Source organism: Mesoplodon mirus (assembly GCF_964341445.2).
Source record: "Mesoplodon mirus genome assembly, chromosome: 7".
Lineage (NCBI taxonomy): Eukaryota > Metazoa > Chordata > Mammalia > Artiodactyla > Ziphiidae > Mesoplodon > Mesoplodon mirus.
The window spans coordinates 74,851,307-74,874,442 of NC_138983.1; the positions used below are offsets into that span (position 1 = coordinate 74,851,307).

The 23,136-nt window shown below is 43.0% G+C and overlaps 1 protein-coding gene across 1 annotated transcript in view; it reads right to left on the bottom strand.

Annotated features, from left to right (window-relative positions):
• Positions 1-20,053, bottom strand: part of LOC309807971 (forkhead-associated domain-containing protein 1-like) — a gene marked incomplete at both ends in the record, with an annotated part of 251,083 nt that extends 231,030 nt beyond the window's left edge. Inside the window, 2 exons of the mRNA XM_082627982.1 lie at positions 56-262; positions 19,961-20,053. Of these exons, the coding sequence (XP_082484108.1) occupies positions 56-262; positions 19,961-20,053 (300 nt within the window). The remainder of the gene's footprint in view (positions 1-55; positions 263-19,960) is intronic.
• Positions 20,054-23,136: the final 3,083 nt, after the last annotated feature.

Below are 23,136 nucleotides of genomic sequence, written 5' to 3' on the forward strand. Positions count from 1 at the left end.
AACACGGCACCTCTGCACCCCACCCCACCCCACCCCCGCAGGGGCCTGGACTCACCGAGGCTGGGTTTTCGATGACCAGTTCGTAGGTCAGCCCTCTGGACCCAAACCTCAGGATGTCTCCGGGTAGGAGCTTCACAGCCACGTTCTGAATGTGGCACTCATTGACGAACGTGCCGTTGCAGGAATTGAAGTCGTGGAGAACAAAGCTGCTTTCGGCCTCATTATATTCAATGAGTGCGTGATGGTTGTCGACGTCTGCAGACTGAAATGCAGAAGGGGGACAGTCAGAGCCAGGAATAACAGGAATAACAAGGAATAACTAGTGCCACTGACACTGGGGGCCCCAATGTGCTAACCACTTCATCTGGCTGGACGGTCACTGCAATCCTCATTTTAAGAGGAGGATGCTGAGGGTCAGAGAGGTTAAGTGACTTGCCTAAGGCCACACAGCTAGTGAGTGGAGGGTCACCAGACCCTGACAGCAGACCCAGAATAGATGCCCAGTTTTGGGGTAGGGCGTCAGGCAACACAGAGGCAAGAGGGAACTCGGGGGGAATTGGCCAGGAATTGGCCACTTGATAGTTCTCTGATCCCATGCAAGTATCCTTTTGGTTGTCCCGAGTGGCAAGACAGCAGAAATGGCCCAACACAAACCAGAAAGGTCAGTTGGCAAGTGACAACTGTCCATTTACTGCAAGTGTTAAAGTGAAGGGGAGGTTTTGTAATAATTGTTGTTTGTTCTATTCATTTTTAAAATAACATGTTTTTTGTAATAATGCAGAAAATGAGAACTAGAGAAAAACACAAAGAAGACATTAAAATCACTTAGACTCCCGTCCCCCAGAGGCAGGCACCGAGAACACGGTGGTTCACATCCTTCCAGTCCTTTCTCTATGCTTACAATCTTTTTAAAAAGTTTAAACACAATTGAGCTCACACCACAAAACATAGTTTTATAACTACCTTTTAAAAGCCTTGGTGTACAATGAAGGTTTTTCCCCTGTGCTTAATTATTACTGTTGCTTCTTAAAAGCTAATCAGAATTTATCTAACCAAAGATGATCTATTTTTCAATAGGGGCCCTGGTGTGACCACATTTCCCTCAAAAGAGAGAGACCCCAGACAGTGATTTGTCAGTGGCGTCAGAAACCTCCTGTGTAACCACTTTAATAAGAAGAATGAGCAAAACTCGGCACCAAGGAGGAAATATCACATCCCCCCCTGGCCCTGGCGCCCTGGACTATGGGCTGCAGGGCACGTGCGAAGTCTTCTGTCTTCTCAGGACACTGCCTATGAGCCATCCACTCCAGCCTGAGACTTTGCAACTATTTTCTAAGTCACTCTTCTCAGAGTGCCTCATCCAACTTTCATAGAGAGTACTTGGACTTAGAAATCTATACTAATGTCCCACAATATAATTATAACCAATAGCTTATAGGAATAATAGCTTATAGTATATGAATAGATAATAATATAACTGCATATATTAGTAGAATATATTAATGACACATTATGTGTAATTACACAAATGCCAGGAAATTTGCTAAGTGCTTTACTGCATTATCCCGTTTCATCTTCACAATAATTCAAAGGGATACTTCCTCATTTAAAAAAAAATTAATTTTTTTTTGAAGTCTAGTTGATTTACAATGTTGTGTTAGTTTCAGGTGTACAGCAAAGTGATTCAGTTATACATATATATAATATCTATTCTTTTTCAGATTCTTTTCTATCACAGGTTACTGCAAGATATTGAATATAGTTCCCTGTGCTGTACAGTAGGTCCGATAGTTACTCATTTCTTAGATGAGGAAACTGAGGCATAGAACGATTAAGTGTGCCCACAGTCAGCCACTTTGACTCGCTTGGCTTGTTCCCAGGTTTGCCTGATTCAAATGACTGTGCCTTTACCCACTTTTCAAATTCCTACCAAACACTTTGGCACTTAAAATACTGAAACACAAGAAGAAAGCAGGAGTAGCTCTATTAATTTCAGGCAGAGCCAACTTCAGAGGAAGGAAAGTTATCAGGGATAAAGAGAGGCGATACATAGTGATAAAGGGGTCGATTCTCCAAGCAGACATAACAGTCCTTCATTGTATGTACCCAACAATAGAGCATCAAAGTATGGAAGGCAAAAACTGATAGGACTGCAAGGAGAAGCAGATGAATCCATCATGGTAGCTGGAGACCTCAACAGCCCTCTGTCAGTGACGGGCAGACCCACCAGGCAGAAAATTAGTAAGAATGAAGTTGAACTGAATAGCACTACCATCATCTGGATCTAACTGGCAACCACACAGCTTCATCCCACAGCAACAAAACACACATCCTTCTCAAGCTCCCATGGAACATTCACCAAGCAGACCACATTCCAGGCCACGAAATATACCTCAACAAATGTAAAAGAATAGAAATTATGCAAAGTACGTTTTCAGAACACAATGGAATTAGGCTAGAAACCAATACCAGAAAGACAGCTGGAAAATCCCCAAATATTTGGAGATTAAACAACACACCTCTAAATAACAGATGGGTCAAGGAGGGAGTCTCATGGGAAATAAAAATTCATCTTGAGCTAAATGAAAATGAAAATACAACCTATGAAAATTTGCAAGATGCAGTGAAAGCAGTGCTTGGAGGGAAGTTTATGGCATTGAAGGCATACATTTGAAAAGATCTAAGCTTCCACCTTATGAAACTAGAGAAAGAAGAGCAATATAAGCCTACCACAAGCAGAAGAAAAGAAGCAATACATGAAATAAAAAGCAGGAAAACAATAGAGAAAAGTCAGCAAAATAAAGAGCTGTTTGGTTTTTTTTTGTGAAGATCAATAAAATTGACAAACCTCTAGCAGGATAACCAAGAAAAAAAGAGAGAAGATACAAATTACTCAGATCAGAAATGAAAGCGATGGCATCACTACTGATCTCATGGACACTGAAGGGATACTAAAGGAATATTATGAATAATTCTATGCCCACAGATTTTATAAGTTAATGAAGTGGACCATTTCCTTGAAAGACACAATCTACTGAAACTCACACAAGGAGAAATAAATACTCTGAATAGACACATATCTAGTAAAGAATTTGAATCAATAATGAATAACCTTCCAAAATGGAAAGCACCAGGCCTGGATGGGTTCACTGGTCAACTCTATCAAACATTAAGGAAAGAATGATACCAGTTCTCAATAATCTCTTCCAGAAAATAGAAGGAGAGAACACTTCCCAGCTCATTCTGTGAGGCCAAGCTTATTCTAATAGCAAAACCAGATAAAGATATTGCAAAACAGAAAAATTGCAGACCAATACCTCCCATGAACATAGATGCAAAATCCTCAACAAAATATGAGCAAATTGAATCCAGTGATGTATAAAAAGACTTCTACACCACAGTCAAGTGGGATTTATTCCAGGTATGCAAGGCTGGTTCAACATTTGGAAATCAATTAATGTAATCCATCACATCAACAGCGTAGAGAAGAGAAATCGCATTATCATAACAGTAGATGCAAAAAGAGCATTTGACAAAATTAAACACCATCCATGATAAACTAACAAACCACCAAACCACCACAACAACTCTTGGCAAATTAGGGATGGAGGGGAACTTCCTCAACCTGATAAAGTACATCTATAAAAACCCTAAAGCTAACGTCATATTTAATGGTGAGAAACTAGAAACTTTCCAATTAAGATCAGGAATAAGGTGAAGATGTCCCCTTTCACCACGCATTTTCAACATTGTACTGTATCTCCTAGCTAATGCAACAAGGCAAGAAAAGAGAATAAAAGATAGATTGGGAAGGAAAAAGAAATCTTCTTTGGTGAGGTGTTTGTTCAGATCTTTTGCCCATTTTGCAGATGGCATGATTGTCTATGCAGAAAATCCCAAAGAACCGACAGAAAGCCCTCCTGGAACTAATGAGCAATTATAACCAGGTTGCAGGATACATGATTAATATACAAAAGTCAATTGATTTCCTATATACCAACAATGAACAAGTGGAATATGAAATTAAAAACACAACACCATTTACATTAGCACCAAAAAAAAAAAAAAAAACTGAAGTACTTAGGAATAAATCTAACAAAATACTTAGCTATATGAAGAGGTATATGAAGAAAACTACAAAATGTTGATGAAAGAAATCAAAGTAGTCTAAATAAATGAAAAGATATTTCATGTTTATTTGAAATTCCTTAATGATGTATGATGTTTAACATCTTTTCATATGCTTATTTGACATCTGTAGATTTTCTTTGGTGAGGTGTCTGTTGAGCTCTTTTGCCCATTTTTAAGTTGGGTTGTTTGGTTTCTTATTGTTGACATTTAAGACTCATTTATATTGTTTATTTATTTATTTTATTGAAATGTAGTCGATTTACAATGTTGTATTAATTTCTGCTGTACAGCAAAGTGATTCAGTTATACATATATATACATTCTTTTTAAAATATTCTTTTCCATTATGCTTTATCACAGGATATTGAATATAGTTCCCTGTGCTCTACAGTAGGACCTTGTTGTTTCTCCATCCTGGATGTAACAGCTCACATCTGCTAACCTCAACCCCCCACTCCATCTCTCCCTCAACCCCCTCCCCCTTGGCAACCACAGTCTGTTCTCTATATCCATGAAGACTCATTGATTTTGGATACATGCTTACAGCATCTTTATTCATAACTGCCAAAAACTGGAAGCAACCAAGATGTCCTTTAAAAGGTAAATGGATAGACAAATTGTGGTACATCCATACAATGAAATACTAGTGATAAAAATAACTGAGTTATCAAATAACAAAAAAGACATGGAGGAATCTTCAATGCATATTGCTTAGTGAAAGAACCTAGTCTGAAAAGGTTACATACCGTATGATTCCAACTGTATGAAATTCTGGAAAAAGTAAAACTATAAGGAGAGTAAAAGATCAGTGCTTGCCAGGGGCACAGGGGCTCTGGGGCTCAGGATGAAGACGAGGGGCACAGGGGATTTTACGGCAGTGAAAATATTTTTTTATGATACTGTAATGGTGGATACTTGTCACTATACATTTGTCAAAACGAAAGAACGTACAATGCAAAGAGTGAACCCTAATGTAAACTATGGACTTAGTTAATAATAGCATATCAATATTGGTTCATCAGTTGTAACAAATGTACCGCACTAATGCATGATGTTAATAATAGGGGAAACTGTGTGTATTGGAGGGGTGGATATATGGGAACTCTCTGTATTCTCTGCTAAAATTCCTGTAAACCTAAAACTGTTCAAAAAAATAAAGTATTAAAAAAATGAAAACACATTAGTTCTTTGGAAAATGTCACCCACATCATCTTCATCACCATTGCCATTGATCTTTGTGTCCTTTGAACCTTTGATAACCCATGAATGAGAGAAATTCTGTGTGTTACATTTTGTTTTTCTCTTGCCAGGCTTCACTGCTTTCAGTTCCTCAAAAACTGTCAAGCCATTATTAAGAAATCAAAGCAAGCAGGAAGTTTTAAATGACTCCACAAATTTGGGTGAGCATCTGCCACATGTCAGGCCAGGAGACAGCTTCGTAGTTCGGCCCTATAATATCACTCGCTCCCTTTACTTGGAAAATTGCTAAATGCTGCTCCTGGACAGACGCCCTGCTGCTAATACAGACTGACTCTATAAGCTCCATCCTACTCAGCTGTCCAACTATGAGATGAACTGTTATTTATTTATTATTATTTTCATTATTATCCTTATCATCATCTAACATATTTTGAGGGCATCCTGTGAACTGGGCCCTGCTGAAGCATTTTGTCTGCATTTTTATCATTTAATCTGCATGACAGCCCTAAACAGGGTCTCTATTATTATCTCCATCTTAGAGATGAAGAAGCTGAGACTCAAATGGTGAAGTGAGAGGACAGCATTACCTTGATACCAAACCCAGACAAAGACACTACAAGAAAACTACAGACCAGTATCTCTTATGAACACTGATACCACAATCCTCAACAAAATAGGAGGAAACCGAATTCAACAGCACATTAAAAGGATCATACACTATGACCAAGTGGGATTTATTCTTGGAATGCAGACTTGATGGTTCAACATATGAAAATTAATCCACGTAATACATCACATTAACAGAAAGAAGGAAAAAAATGATCATCTCGATTGATGTACAAAAAGCATTTGACAGGGCCTCCCTGGTGGCGCAGTGGTTGAGAGTCCGCCTGCCGATGCAGGGGATACGGGTTCGTGCCCCGGTCTGGGAGGATCCCACGTGCCGCGGAGCGGCTGGGCCCGTGAGCCATGGCCGCTGAGCCTGCGCGTCCGGAGCCTGTGCTCCGCAACGGGAGAGGCCACAACAGTGAGAGGCCCGCATACCGCAAAAAAAAAGAAAAAAAAAAACAAACAAAAAACATTTGACAAAATGCAACACTTTTTCATGATAAAAGCACTCAACAAACAGGGAATAGAGGGAAATTACCTCAACATAATAAAGGTCAAATATGAAAGGCCCACAGGTAGCATCATACTGAAAGGTGAAAGACTGAAAGCTTTTCCTCTAATTTCAAGAATAAGATAAGGATACCTGCTTTTGCCACTTCTATTCAACAAAGTACTGGAAGTCCTAGCCAGAGCAATTAGGCAAGAAAAAGAAATAAAGGCATCCAAATTCGAAAGGAAGAAGTAAAATTATCTCTGTTCACAGGCAACATGATCTTACATGTACAAAATCCTAAAGAGTCCATGAAAAACCACAACCCTCCTAGAACTAATAAATAACATTCACTAGCAAAATCGTAGGACACAAAATCAACACACAAACATCAGTTGTGTTTCTATATGCTCACAATGAACAATCTGAAAAGGAAGTTAAGAAAATAATTTCATTTACAATAGCATCAAAATGAATAACATATTTTGGGATAAATTTAACCAAGGTGGTAAAAGATGTGTACACTGAAAACTACAAAGTGCTGCTGAAAGAAATTAAAGACACAAATAAATGGAAAGACACCCTGTATTCGTGAGTTGGAAGACTTAATATTGTTATGATGTCATTACTACACAGCAGGATCTACAGATTCAAAATCCCAACAGCAGTTTTGGCAGAAATAGAAAAATCCATCCTAAAATTCATATGGAATCTCAGTGGGCCCCAAATAGCCAAAATAATCTTGAGAAAGAAAAGCAAAGCTGGAGGTCTCACAATTCCTGATTTCAAAACTTACTGCATACAAAGGTACAGCAATCAAAACAGTGTGATACTGACATAAGCTCAGGCACATAGGCCAATAGAATAGAATAGAGAGCACAGAAATAAAACTTTGCATATATGGTCCAATGATTTTTGACAAGGGTGCCAAGATTATTCAATGGGGAAAGAGCAGTATTTTCAACAAATGATGCTGGGAAAGACTGCAAAAGAATTAATTTGAACTCTTACCTTACACCATGTATAAAAATTAACTCAAAGTGGATCAAAGACTTAAACATAGTCTAAAACTATAAAACTTTTAGAGGAAAACACAGGAGGAAAGCTTTATGACATTGGATTTGGCAATGCATTTTTGGATATGATACCAAAAGCATAGGCAGCAAAAGTAAAAATAGATAAATTCAACTATATCAAAAATTAAAACTTCTGTGAATCAAAGGACACAATAAACAGGGTGAAAGGCCATCTAGAGAATGGGAGAAAATAGTTGCAAATCACAAATCTGAAAAAGGGTTAATATGAAGAATATATAGAGAACTATAACTCAACAACAACAACAAGGAAAAAACCCCAAATAACCTGATCAAATATGGGCATAGAACTGGAATAGACATTTCTCCAAAGAAGATATATAAATGTCCAACAAGCATATAAAAAGATGCTCAACATTACTAGTCATTAGGGAAATTCAAATCAAAACCACAGTGAGATACCACCTCATACCCATTAGGATGGCTACTATCAAAAACAAACAAACAGCAACAGAAAATAACAAGTGTTGGCAAGGATGTAGAGTAGGGGAACACTAATGCACTGCTGAGAATGTAAAATGGTGCAGCTGATAGGAAAAACAGTAGAGCGGCTTCTCAAACAATTTAGAATAAAATTATCATATGATCCAGCAAGTCCACTTCTGGGTATATACCCCAAAGAATTGAAAGCAGGAACTTAAAGAGATATTTGTACACTCATGTTTATAGTAGCATTATTCACAATTGCCAAAAGGTGGAAGCCACCCAAGTGCCCACTGACTGATGATTGGATAAGCAAAATGTGGTCCATCCATACAGTGGAATATTATTCAGTGTAGGAGGAAGGGAATTCTGACACATGCTACAACATGGATGAACCGTGAGGACATTATGTGAAGTAAGTGTCACAAAAAGGCAAATTTTGTATGATTCCACTATGTGAGGTACATAAAGTAGTCAAGCTCATAGAAACAAAATAGAACGGGGGTTGCCAGGAGCTGGGGAAGGGGAAACGGGGAATTGTTGTTTAATGGGTACAGTTTCAGTTTTGCAAGATGAAAAATTCTGAGGCTGGTTGCACAACAATGTGAATAACTTACAACTACTGATCTGTACACTTAAAAGTGGTTAAGACGGTAAACTTTATATGTATTTTACCACGATATAAAAAATGGCTAAGATGAAGGGACTCACTCAACATCAGGATGCTGGCATAAGGCAATGTCAGGGTTTGAACCCAAGTCTAATTCCAAAACTTGTACCTTTGACTTGTACCCTGTGATCTTCAGAGTAGAGAGTGATTTAATAATGAGAGAGGAGACAGGCAGGACCTAATATACAAAACAAGTGCATTTTTTAAGGCTCCTGCACTGAAAATGTCTTTAAAAAGTATATAGTGAGTCCATAAAATATTGAGACGTTTAAACTTCTATTAACAATGACCATCTGCTCTGATGACCCCTGTGCTTTAAGGAAGCCTCCTCGGGAAGCTGACTTAGTTATGATGTTGCCCTGAGGTTCGCTGACATTGTCGCTGAGGTTCGACGTGTACCTGGAACCGTCCTTTGGAGCTAGGTTTCAACCTTGCATCACCTGGCACTGGGAAGCCCCATCTCAGACCATAACCTCCCACTCCCGGCCTTCCTTATCCTCTGTCTCGTCCTCTCCTTGAGTCACGTAGCCTTTGCTCCCTGTTTGCTCCCTATGGGTAACGCCCTATGCTCACCCACCCTGGGCCCTGCTCAAGCTCACCAGCTCCTTCAAGTCCATCCCGGCCCCCAAACCCTCCTTCCACCCTCACACTTCTGTCCTGAGGCTGGCCCAGTGCCCTTTGGGACCCCCAGCCAGCAGGTCCCTGCTCTCAGGCTTTTCATTCTACTTTGACAACAGCCTCCTAGGTCTTCACCTCCTGCACCTGCCGGCATTCTCCGTCTGCTTCTCCCGACCCTCCTCCATCCCTTTACACGGTGCCCTCTGCCCAGCAGGCCCACCTGTGCAGCTACATCCATGGGCTGATGGGCTCCTTGTCTCTGGTTTCTTGTTGGGTTTGGCCAATGGGGGGTTAGAGATCAGAGCAGGGAGGAGAGAGCTTGGGGTACTTACTCCCCTGGTTTCCTTTCTCTGGGGCCACACAGCTTCCCTCAGAGGACTCTACCCAGCCCTCGGGGTCTCCGGGTACCAGGAAATGCCCCTGCCCCTCACCCCTCAGCTCTGGGGGTGGGAACAGTCCTCACTCATACTAGCTCTGGGCCCTGCACTATCCTTTGAGGTTTCTCTGAGCCCTGCCCACTCCCTATGGAGTCCCTTCAGGAAACTCCCCTCCATCACTCCACACCCCTTTGAATGTGCCTTCAGCTCCCTGCCAGGACCTGGACTTCCCAGGCATGGAGAAGCTCTTAGATGGGACCTTCAAGGCTTCTCTTAGCTGCCAAGGGCCCCCGGGTGGTCCTGCCTTCATCCCACCCTGGTCTGGTCCCTCTCCTCAACCATCTCCTCTTCTGCATCCTCACCTTGACAGTGTAACTTCCGTCTAACCTGTGAACGTGCTCACCACCCCCTCGGCCTGGAAATGCCGCCCCTTCCCCCTTCCTTTCCTTTATTGTCAAATGGCTTCAAGAGGTTCCTTTCCCCCTGGGTCCTCAACCCACTGCCATTGCCCTCGGGGGCCTCCTCGGGCTCTCGGCCTCCCTGTGACATGTGACACAGTTGTCAGAGAGAGGCACGTGGCCTGGTGGTTCAGGGGTTGGGGGAGCAGGGCAACGTGGTGGTTATTAGACTGGGCTCGAGTCCAGCTCTCCTACTTCCTAGCAGGGTGACCTTGGGCAAGTGATACCTCAGCTTCCTCATCTGTAAGGTAACAAAAGGACCATCTTATAAGTTACTGGTGACGTATAAATGATATAATACATACTAAAGCACTTAGAAGAGAACATAGGGCAAATGGGAAATGTTCTCTGTTATGAGCAAGAGGATGGGCTCTGGAGTTAGAAAGCCTTGAGTTCAAGTCCCACCTCTGCTACCTTCCAGCTGTGCAGCCTGGGGCATGGTTCTTTGCTTCTCTTTGGTTGCTCCCTGAGCAGCAAAAATGAGTTTGATAAGCTGGGCTTCATAGGATTGACAAAAGGTACTGCTTGGTGAAATGTTCAAAGGAGTGGGATAACATTTTTAAAATTAACTCGTGTGTGTGTGTGTGTGTGTGTGTGTTTTATCTATTTCTTTTAACCTTTTGGTTCTAGGCTATCCCATCCCCCAGCCCCATCCCCCCACTGCCTCAGGAAAGGGATGTAGTGCAGAAATAGTAAAAAAAAAAAATGGGGTTTTCAAAAGAATAAGGATATGAGGAAACGGCCAGGCGCTGGTGAGACGACGGGTCTGGGATTGGAAGGAAAGAAGAAGCTCCTCTGCTTCCCTGTCAGCTGGATCCTTCCTCCCCGGTCTCCCCGGGAGAGCCCTGTGGACCGGCAAGGCCTCAGGAGAGGCTGGTCCTGAAATCAGACTGCCCGAGCGTGGTGCCCAGTGCCCCAGCCTCCCTCTGTGACCTCAGGCAGGATACTCAGCCTATCTGTGCCTCAACGCCCTCATCTGTAAAGTGGGGCAAACAACACTAACCTCCTAAGGATGAAATGAGTTAATACACTCGAAAGTGCCCAGAACAGTACCTGGCACAAAGCAAGCTGTCTCTGTGATGAATACCCTCAGCCTGGCAACAGCTCTCTGGCTCCCTCACCTCTCTGACTGCTTCCAGGTCTCCACGCCGGGTTCCTCTCCCCTCAGATGTCCATTTCCTCTGCACTCTGTCCATGGGCTGGGGCCACTGTACCACCCCCTCGATTTGCAGGTGTGTATTTCCAACCCCTGGTTCATCTCCAGGCCCCAAACTGCCTGGCCGCTTCCGGGATGTTGAGGTGCTCACTCAACCAGTCCTGCTTCCTGCCCTCTTGGTAACGGGATTATCACCTTCCAGCTCATCCAGCCATCTTTCTCCATGGCCTGTGGCATTGATCCTACTGATTCTTCCAGAAAGCTCTCAGACCAGTCCCAAAGCAATGGTCCAGTCAGGTGGTAGTATTAATGTGGTGGGCAGAATGGTCTCCCAAAGATGCCCATGCCCTGATCCCCAGAACCTGGGAATATGCTCCATGACGTGGCCAAAGGGACTGTGCCGATGTCAAGGTTACTAATCAGTGCTCTTAAAAGAGGGAGACTAGGGACTTCCCTGGTGGCGCAGTGGTTAAGAATCTGCCTGCCAATGCAGGGGACACGGGTTCAAGCCCTGGTCCGGGAAGATCCCACATGCCATGGAGCAACGAAGCCCATGTGCCACAACTACCAAGCCTACACTCCAGAGCCCACGAGCCACAACTACTGAGCCCACGTGCCACAACTACTGAGTCTGCGCGCCTAGAGCCCGTCCTCCGCAACGAGAAGCCACTGCAATGAGAAACCCGTGCACCAAAACAAACAGTAGCCTTCGCTCGCTGCAACTAGAGAAAGCCTGTGCTCAGCAACGAAGACCAAACCCAGCCAAAAACTTTTAAAAAATTTTTTTAAAAGTGGGAGACTATCCTGGGTTATCCAGGTGGGACTAATTGAACTCCACCAGTCCTTATAAGCAGAGAACTTACTCTGGCTGGATTGGAGAGATAAGTGGTGTTTCTTGCTGGGCCCCCACTTAACAGCCCCAATGCTCCTCTTCCTGGGAAAGCACCAGGTCAACGTTTCCTCTTTACCCAAATCGCCCCCTAGATGGCGCCACCTCAGTCTGTTGCATGAATGAGGATCACAAGAACATTGATCTCACATTTCACTGACAACCCTCATTCTGGATTCCACAGGGTGGAATTTCCCTAGCTTACTCAATTATCTTGTTATCTCAGTTAACTGAGAATTTCCAATTTAGATATTAGATGTTCCCAAAGCTAAATTTACACTCAAAAAGTGAAGCTTCTGTTTTTAGAAGCTTGAGTCAGCTCAGTCTGAAACTCAGCCTCACCTCCCCCGTCTAGCTGTGTGATTTGGGCCAGTTCCTTAACCTTTCTGAGTCCCATGTCCATGTCATCAAATGAGGATAATAATGATAATAGTAGTTCTCACCTTCACAGGATTTGTTTTGAGGATATAATTCTATAAATATATATACAGAACATACATAGATGATGTATAAAGCCATGTGAGATACAGTAAGTAGTCCATAAATGTATGCTGTAGCTCTTTGTATTATGTATGCTATTCAAAAGATTATGATCGAAAATTTCTTTCATCTCACATCCATCAGAATGGCTACTATACAAAAAAAAAAGGGAAGGGCTTCCCTGGTGGTGCAGTGGTTGGGAGTCTGCCTGCCGATGCAGGGGACACGGGTTCGTGCCCCGGTCTGGGAGGATCCCACATGCCGCGGAGCGGCTGGGCCCGTGAGCCATGGCCGCTGAGCCTGCGCGTCCGGAGCCTGGGCTCCGCAACAGGAGAGGCCACAACAGTGAGAGGCCCGCGTACTGCAAAAAAAAAAAAAAAAAAAAAAAAAAATGGAAATAACAAGTGTTGGTGAGGACGCAGGGCAAGTGGAACCCTTGTGCACTGTTGTGAGAATGTAAATTGTTGCAGCCACTATGGAAAACAGCATGGCGGTTCCTCAAACAATTAAAAGTAAAATTATCATATGATCCAGCAAGTCTACTTTTGGGTATATATCCCAAAGAACTGAAAGCAGTGGCTTGAAGAGATATTTATACACCCATGTTCATAGCATTGTTTGCAACAGCCAAAAGGTGGAAACAACCCAAGTGTCCATTGGTAGATGAATGAATAAACAAAATGTGGTGAATCCACACAATGGAATATTATTCAGCCTTAAAAAAGGAAGGAAATTTGGACACATGCTACAGCATGGATGAACATGGAAATTATACTCAGTGAAAGAAGCCAGTCACGAAAAGACAAATACTGGTATGATTCTACTTATATGAGATACCCAGAGTAGTCAAGGTCATAGAGACAGAAAGCAGAATGGTGGTTGCCAGGGGCTGGGCCGGGGGGGCATGGGGAGTTGTTCTTTCATGGGTGCAGTTTCAGTTCTGCAAGATTCAAAGAGTTCTGGAGAATAATGGGGGTGACGGCTGCACAAGAGTGTGAATACATTTAATGCCACTGAACTGCACACTTAGTAAAAGTGGTTAAGATGGTAAATTTTATGTTATGCATATCTTACCACAATAAAAAAATGAGAAAAATGAGACCACGATCTAGCCCTTTCCTCTGAACGTTTCCTCTTGGAAGCCCTCCATCTGCCGGTGAGAAACTACACCCATCAATTGCTGTGGTGGGAACTGAGCAATGAAATCAGCCGCCAGTTCCCAAACAGGGGACAAAACATTCCCTGAGGACTGGCGAGACCAAACAGGTGAACCCCCAGAGCGAGGAGCACTTGGGGAGAAGCCAGGGGTGAGGAGGGGGTGACGGGGGGTATGGGAGCACAACCAAGGCGGGAGGACAAGCGCGATGCAGATGGGGAGCCAGCAAGTGCACCCTCCCAGGCCTGTTTCATTCCGTGGATTTCCCCACAGAGAGTCCACCTGTCACTTTATGTCTAAAAATGTAGGTGTTCGCTTAGAATAAGAGAAATGTGAATTAAAATGACACAGGTACCATACTTCACCCCGTAGATCAGTGAAGATCCCATGGGGGGTCAGCACTGAAGGCTGGGGAGTGAGTGGCAGACGGGCGTCCACTTCTGGCAGGACACCACATCTGGAAACCTCTGGTGGGCAATTTGGCCATGCCCATCAGAGTTACAGCTGTGTGTGTCCTTTGACAGAGCAGACATACCTGCACATCCGTGAAATGATGCAAATAATAGGACAATCCCAGCAGCCTTGTTTAATAATAATAAACAAGATTATGGTGTAGGCTCTGGTTCTTCCTGAGAGGCAGCCCAGAACTGGCAGGGGCCAGGAAAAGGGACGAGAGTCATCCGGCTGGATAGGATCTGGTGTGTGTGTGTGAGATCAGTCTGGCTTCACGACCCTCAGATCCCACGCGAGAAGGGCTGACACAGGCTGGAGAGATGGCTCCACCCATGAGAAAGGAGCCGGCTGGCAGGACACTGACCACCGAAGGTGGAGGTGCGGACACCAGCATTTCAGCCCCCTGTCATGTCTGTTCTTTCTTTTTCCCCTCCATCTCCACCCTCCCAGCTGCAGTCCTGCGCTGACTTGGGCTGTCCTAGAGCTCAGTCTTCTAGGGATCCTGGAACCTCCCTAGGGTGGGACTGGGGGAGTCCCTGGGGAGGGGTTAGGGTCAGTCAGCCCTTCATTGTTTAACCTTTGCTTCTCTTTTCCTCAAAACAAAGTTTATTGACATAATACACACACACACACATACACACACACACAAGCAGGAGCTCTGCTGATCAAGAAGGGCGAGGGAGGGAGCACTGATGGTGGGGTTCTCAAAGTGTGGTCCTGGAACCAACTCCAGGGGACTCCATTCCCCCGACCTGAACCTGGGGAGCATATAAATGTGAGGATTCCTGGGCCTTACTCCAAACCCACTGGGTCAGAATGCCTAGGAGTTCATGTTGAACAACCACTCTTAAACATACGGAAAATCCAACAACCACTGGCTTTGGTGTTTCTTCATTCTGGAAGAACTGAGTCCCTTTCTCAGCAGAGTTTAAATAACAGCCATATCCAACTCTAAAAAATACAGTTTACAAGGCACATCAAATCATATAAATTATAACTTGCAAGGTTTAGCTGTGAAATGAGCAAGGCTGAGGCTTTTGAGCCGTGTAAAATGGGAGAGGGGAGATTGTGAATAGAGCTCCTGATGGCTCGCCTGCACACAGCAGCTGGGATGTTCACTGGCAGGTCTCCCCCTTGTTTACAATCCTTCAAGCCTTCTTCCCACTGCTTTTCAGATAAAGATCAAAACCCTTATGGTGACATGAAGGAGGCCGACTTGTCCCTTAGACCTCCTCCTTCCCACTCTGACTTCTGGACGCCCTGGTTTTCTCTCAGTCCCTTGGGTTCACAATATGCTCTTCCACCCCAGGGCCTTTGCACATGCCATTCCCTTCTCCTTTTGTCTAGTTAAGTCCTCCTTGTCTTCCATATTCCTTTCCTTTCCAGCCCCAATGTTGGAATGGAATTAGCCACACTTTGTGGGATCATTTCACTTATTTCTCTCTCTCCTGGCAGCTTCCTGATGGCAGGGACCATGTCCAGTTCTGACATCGCTGTACCCCTAGACTTGGCTCGGTGCTGAGGCTCTGGGTAAATACTGTGCAATGAATGAGTGATAGCAACAGTTATCACTGTTGACTATAAACACTTCTCACTAGCCTGGCTATAAACAGGCTTCCTATTGCCTTAGGGAACCAAACTCCTTACAGGATATAGAAAAAAGTCTGGAGGGTAAAACCCTGCAAATATCAATATTGATTTTTCCCTGAGCCAAATGATTACAAGTGACTATTATTTTCTTCCTTATATTTTCCTTTCTCCCAATTTTTAAAAACAAGAAGCATGTAACTAACTTCCATTATCGGAAAAAATAAATGATGTTGAAATACTACGATACCAATAGTCAAAACAACATGTCAGCCTTGCTGATGAGTAGAAATCTTTAGAAGCATGACTGCCTATTCTTTAGGATTGATCCAGGCAAATAAAACAAACAATCATTTTTTATTTGCTAGATGTAACCTCTGGGTAATTGCAAGGATGACTTTTTAGTAATATAAATCCCTGAATTTTTTTTTTTTTTGCGGTACGCGGGCCTCTCCCGTCGCGGATCTCAGGCTCTGGACGCGCAGGCTCAGTGGCCATGGCTCACGGGCCCAGCCGCTCCACGACATGTGGGATCTTCCTGGACCGGGGCACGAATCCGTATTCCCTGCATCGGCAGGCGGACTCTCAACCACTGTGCCACCAGGGAAGCCCAGTGACGTATTTCTTAAGCTAAGTCCGAGGAGCAGTAAGCAGTCAATTATTTCTATACAATGAATGCAACTCAATTTCTGTCTAGTTAATAACTGTCCTCATTGGTTCCCTTTTCCAAATGGCTTATTAATGTCAGTGGATCCTCATCTCAACCCTGTGCACCTCTGAGGATTCTTCTCAGTCTCTGTTTTAGGAGACCATAATAATGATCATTGTGTCATTCACTGAGCACCACATGCCAGGCTCTTTATGTGCATTTCTCACTTAATCCTCAGAATAACCCTGTGAGGTAAGAGGTTTACAGACAGGGGAAAGGAGCTCAGAGTGATTAAGTAATTTGGTTGAAGTCACTCAGCCACAAAGTAGCCTAATGAGATTCAAACCCAGGCCTGTCTATCTCCAAAGCCTGTGCTTTTAAAAATTACTACAGTTTTCTAATATCATAGTCAGGTTCAAAACAGAGATCTCTGTCTCTACTTTAGCCAGACAGGAAATAAAACTACCCCAAATCTATGCCTTGTTAGGATAAAGAAGAAACTACAGTTCTTCTTTTTCCTCCCACTTTGCACACTGCACAGATGTTCTGTGTCCTTGAAGGGAGACCATATCATGGAGGAGAATCTCACGGGGAGGTTCATGGAGTTATCTTTAAATCTGTTGCGTTTACAATAAACATTCTCAGAAAACTAGGAATAAAGGGGGAAATTTCTCACTTCCTAAGAACATGTATAAATACCCTACAGCTAACCTCGTACTTAATGGTGAAAGACTGACTGCTTTCCCCTAAGGTCAGGAACAAGCGAATATAAGGATTTATACACTGCTCTTGTTCAGCAGAGTCCTGGAAGTCTTAACCAGGGAAATAAAGCAAGGAAAAGAAGATTCAAGGCATTCACATCTCCTTTTCTGAAAGGAGAAATAAAATTGTTCTTATTTGAAGATGACATGATTGTTTATGTATAAAATCCCAAGAAATCTACAAAAGCCCTTATATAAGAAAGTGCAGTTAAGGTTGAAAGTTACCAAGAAGCATACAAAAATCAACTGTATTTCTCTATACTGTCAATTAACATGTGGACACCAAAATTAAAAATATAATACCATTTACAGTCACTCAAAAAAAAAAAAAAAAGAGAGACATACTTAAGTGTAAATCTAACAAAACATGTTCAGGACTCGTATGCTGAAAACTACAAAACACTCATGAGAGACACTGAATAAATGGAGAAATATACCATGTTCATGAATTGGAAGACAATGTAGGAGTATATCAATTATTCTCACATTGATATATACGATTAAACACAATTCCAATCAAAATTACAGCATGATATTTTGTATATACAGACAGGCTTACACTAAAATGTAAACGGAAAGGCAAAGGAACTAGAATCAAAAATTAAAAATTTTTTTTCTTTAAAAAAATTTTTTAAAGAAAAGTGGGAGGAATCACTCTACCTGATTTAAGACTTACATAGTGACAGTAATCAAGGCTATGTCATAATGGTAGATCCATTATGACAAGTAGATCCATGAAACATAATAGGGAACTAAGAAGTAGCCCCCATAGAAAGTATGGCCAGATTATTTTTGACAAACTTGCAAAAGCAATTCAATGGAGAAAGGATAGTCTGTTCAACAAATGCTTCTGGAACAACTAAATATCCACATGCAAGAAAAATGAACTTTGACCTAAATCTCACATCATAAACGACAGTGAACCCAAAATGGTTCATAGATTTAAACATAAAACTATAAAACACTTAGAAGAAAGCATAAGAGAAAATCCTCAGGGTCAGGGACCTGCTGGCATGTTCTTAGACATGACGCTAAAAGCATGATCTATAAAAGAAAAAAAAATAACTACCTGGACTTCATCAAAAGTTAAAGCTTTTGCTCTGTGAAATATTCTGCTAAGAGAATGAAAAGACAAGCTACGGATGGGAGAAAATATTTGCAAACCATCTATCTGACAAGGGACTCATATCTAAAATACATAATGAATTCTCAAAACTCAATGGTAAAAAACCAAACAATTCGATTAGAAATACTTAAAAGATAAGAAGAGATATTTCACTGAAGAGGATATGCAGAAGGCAAACACGTACATGAAAAGACATTTAACATCACTATCGATTTGGGAAATGGAAGTTAAGACTATGATGAGATACCACTACACACTTACTAAAACAGCTAAAATGAAAAACAGTGTTTAGGCTAATTGCTGGTGAGGATGTATCTCACACATTGCTGGTGGAAATGAAAAATGGTACAGCCACGCTGGATAAGCCTGGCAGTTTCTTTACAAACCAAATATATATTAACATATATGTTAATCCATGCAATCATACTCCTGAGCATTTATCACAGAGAAATAAAAACTTATGTTCACACAAAAACCTGTACACAAATGTTTATAGTACATTTATTTGTAATAGCCCCAAATGGAATCAAAATGTCCTTCAAAAAGTGAATGGTTAAACATAGGTGATACGTCCATACCGTGGACTATAACTCAGCAATAAAAGAACAAGCTAATAACCTAAATGGATGTCAGGGGTATTACACTGAGTAAAAAAAAAAAAAAATTCAATCACAAAGGTCATAGATAAATGATGAAAATTATAGAGACGGAGAACACATTAGTGGTTTTCGGAGCGTGGGGACGATGGTGGGAGGAGGAATTGTGACTATAAAAGGAGCATCACAAGGGACATCTCTGATGATGGAATACTCCTATATCCTGAGGGCCACACCCAAATCCACACGTGGTAAAATGGCACAGGACTCCACACATGCTTCGTGCCATTCTCTCTACTATTTGTGCATCTATAATTATTTCAAAATAAAGTTTAAAAAAATCTGTTGAGGGAAGTCTGAGAGAGGTCTGCCTTTCACAGTCCTAAAGGGATTCCATTGCATTTCTCTTTCTGCTTCAATATTTTAATCCCTTTCAAAATGTTAAAAGGCTCAAAGCCACTGTTTTTATAATTCCTTACTTACAATTTCTTCCAACTTCCTTGGCTGTCAATGAGCTGGGACTGTGGACCAAGCCACAGCTAATTCAGAGAATGGAATGAAATGAAGTGAGAGAGCGCTGAGGCCACGCCCAGGACTTACCCTAATTTACTACTTGGAGGTACGGGGGCGGGGGAGGGCTCTGAGGGGCCCAGAGTCTCCAGAAGCTCTGGAAAGGGCGAGAGGCCATGGCTCAAGCTGGGCACTTCAGGTGGCCGTGGCTGCCAGATGCAGAGCAGGTGAAGGTCAAGCATCAGCTCTACGCCCACCTTCCAAACCGCGCCATCAGGGTGGGACACTGCACACACAGTCAGCAAAGGACACAGGGCCCATCGCACTTTGCACTGTGCTCATTCTCACCACATGTGCCAGGGAGACCCAGCACATGCGGGGATTGGTTATTGGTGGCACACCGAGGAAGGCTGGGACTGTTAGCCAGAGGCTGTGCTTTACAAGAGACTGGAGTCCACAGAACAGTAAGGACTTTTGGTGGTGTGAGGGGTAGGGAGGGTCGGGGACTGGCTAGGAAGAGGTCTTACCTCTAAAACAAGGTCTGAATTTTCATGCCTTCCAATCGTAGTGCTTTTATTCAGGACAAAATAGCCTTCTGCACTCTTTAGATAGGCTTTCATATTCTCTGCTTTCCCTATAAAAAGTTTTCAGAAAAGAATTTTGTTAGAAAAATACAGTCCTGGGCCTCCCTGGTGGCGCAGTGGTTGAGAGTCCGCCTGCCGATGCAGGGGATACGGGTTCGTGCCCCGGTCTGGGAGGATCCCATATGCCGCGGAGCGGCTGGGCCCGTGAGCCATGGCCGCTGGGCCTGCGCGTCCGGAGCCTGTGCTCCGCAACGGGAGAGGCCACAACAGTGAGAGGCCCGCATACCGCGAAAAAAAAAAAAAAAAAAAAAAAAAGAAAAATACAGTCCTCTAATTATTCCATGTCGTATTTAGAATGAATGGAATACACCATAATGTCCACAGGAGAAGGCAGCAGAGGTAGGAGTGGATAGCTGAATTTAACAATGATCACAATGATAATTCCGCACATTTTTAAGACTGTCCTTTTAACAGTGATAGCCGGCATAGATGAGCTTGCTTCTGATCACAAGAGGACATCCTTTATGTAACTCAGAGCACAAACAAGCAATAGCAAAAAAAAAAAACCCAAACAAATCTGAATTCCACTGATAACCGCTCTCCACCTCCCATTAAGCTTAGTTTGGGGTTAGTTATCTGACAGAATCAAGTACTCAGTGTTACTAACCCACCACTTACTAGCTCTGTGACTCTGGGTGAGTTACTTATTCTCTCTCTATGCTTCTGTTTCCTCATCTGTAAAATGGGGCTAATAATACTCTGTATCCCAAAGAGTTTTGTGAGGATTAACTGTGAAGCATCTAGAATGGTGATTGCTACACTAAACACCCATTTGTCCTACTGTGATTGTGACTGTTATTAATCTTGGGCTTCTGAACTTTGACTCAAGAAACCCCAACTTCTACAGAGCTTCTTAAAGTGTGGAAGAGTCAGTCATCAAGGAAATGGGCATTAGAAGATACTTTCTTTTTAAGTCACCGCATTCCTTCATATATTTAGGTTGAAAAAAAAATGATTTCCAAAGACAAAATATCAAGATTATACCTTGGCTGTACGGTCAAGACTCTGTACGTATCTTTTGCTGGCATTTTATTAGGAAAATGTCAAACACACAGAAAAGTTGAAAGAAGTGGATGGTGAACTTCTATAGAACCACCACCCAGATTCTACAATCAACATTTTGCTCTATTTGCTTTATCACATATCTACCCATCTATACATTTTATATTTTAATGCATTTCAAAGTAAATCCTATACATGTTTTTAAATTTTATTTATTTATTTTTGGCTGTGTTGGGTCTTCGTTTCTGTGTGAGGCCTTTCTCTAGGTGTGGCAAGCAGGGGCCACTCTTCATCGCGGTGCGCGGGCCTCTCACTATCGTGGCCTCTCTTGTTGCGGAGCACAGGCTCCAGATGCGCAGGCTCAGTAGTTGTGGCTCGCAGGCCTAGTTGCTCCGCGGCATGTGGGATCTTTCCAGACCAGGGCTCGAACCCGTGTCCTCTGTATTAGCAGGCAGATTCTCAACCACTGCGCCACCAGGGAAGCCCTATACATGTTTTTGAAAACATAAAAACGTCAGTGACTACTTCAGCTGGTTCCAAGACGTTGATGATAATTCACATGATATTTGAATTCTGATCCATCTCAGTGCCATGTCAAAGATAGTCTCTTTTCTTTTTTTTCCTTTTTTTTTTTTTTTGGCTGTGTTGGGTCTTCGTTGCTGCATGCGGGCTTTCTCTAGTTGCGGCGAGCGGAGGCTACTCTTCCTCAGGATGCGCAGGCTTCAGTAGTTGGAGCACGTGGGCTCAGTAGTTGCGGCACGCGGGCCCTAGCTGTGGCTCGCTGGCTCTAGAGTGCAGGCTCAGTAGTTGTGGTGCACTGGCTTAGTTGCTCCGAGGCATGTGGGATCTTCCGGGACCAGGGCTCGAACCCGTGTCCCCTGCATTGGCAGGCGGATTCTTAACCGCTGAGCCACCAGGAAAGTCCCCAAAGTCTCTTTTCAACTGAAAGGTCACTGAAGTGTGAAGTTGTTAGACTGTGGATAAAAACAAAAATCATCTAGGTCTGACCGTAGAGGGTCTCCGGTCTGGCTCTGCTTTCCATCAACATCTCCATCATCATTCCATCACTGAATCCCTACTAAGTGCCAGGCACTGGGCTATCCTTTTACACACATGGCCTCTTTTCATCCTCAGAACCACCCTGCGAGGCAGGTGTCAGTATTGTCCCGCTTTACAAATGAGGAAACTGAGACTCAGAGAAGTTAAGGTCACACAATAGTAAGTGTGTGACAACTCTGAGCCTTTGCATGTAACCAGTGTACAAACCTCCATTGCTGCTGGTGGGGCAGAGTAGGGGTGGGGGAATTGCACTGTCTGCTGACACTTGGGACATGTAGTAAAAGAAAGTCCTTGAAACCAGCATTCTATCCTCTGAAAGGAAGACGAGACCCTACCTGGGGGTAAGAGAAATAAAAATAAGCAGCATAGTTTATATTTGTAAACTTTGAGGCCTGTGGATGTCCCACAAATATTGATGCTTTCAGATAATGAGAAATACATTTGATTAAGTTCGCTGTCATGTATACAGGGGAAAAGACATTTCCTCTTCCCAAAGAACCATGCTCTGCTGCCTTCAGTTATTAATCTTCAATTGCAGAGGACCATGTTAGCACGCAACACATTCAAGTCTAATTAAGCTAAAATGGAAACTTCCAAGAAATGTCTCTTCTGCAGGAAAACCACAGGAAACGCCACTAATCGAAAACTTAAACTTGGATCATGTGCATATTTGTTTTTTAGCTCTCACCCCAGACGTCCCCAAGGCTGGGGTCTTCTCTCTGCTCAGACGTCCCCCCTCGGGGCAACCACCTGACTGACCACTCTGGCTAAAGGCACCCTCAGTCATGTTATTCCCCTGCTAGTTTTCCCCTGCTGTGTTTCCTTCCTTGTACTTATCATTCTCTGACATGTTCTTGTTCCTTTCTTTAGTTATGCTTGCTGTTGGTTTCTCTTTCACTAACATATATGTTCCTGGAAAACCAGGACTGTGTTCATTTTGTTCAGAAGCAATTCTTCATGGGTATTTTGTGTTTGTACCCATCTTCAGAGCAAAGGCA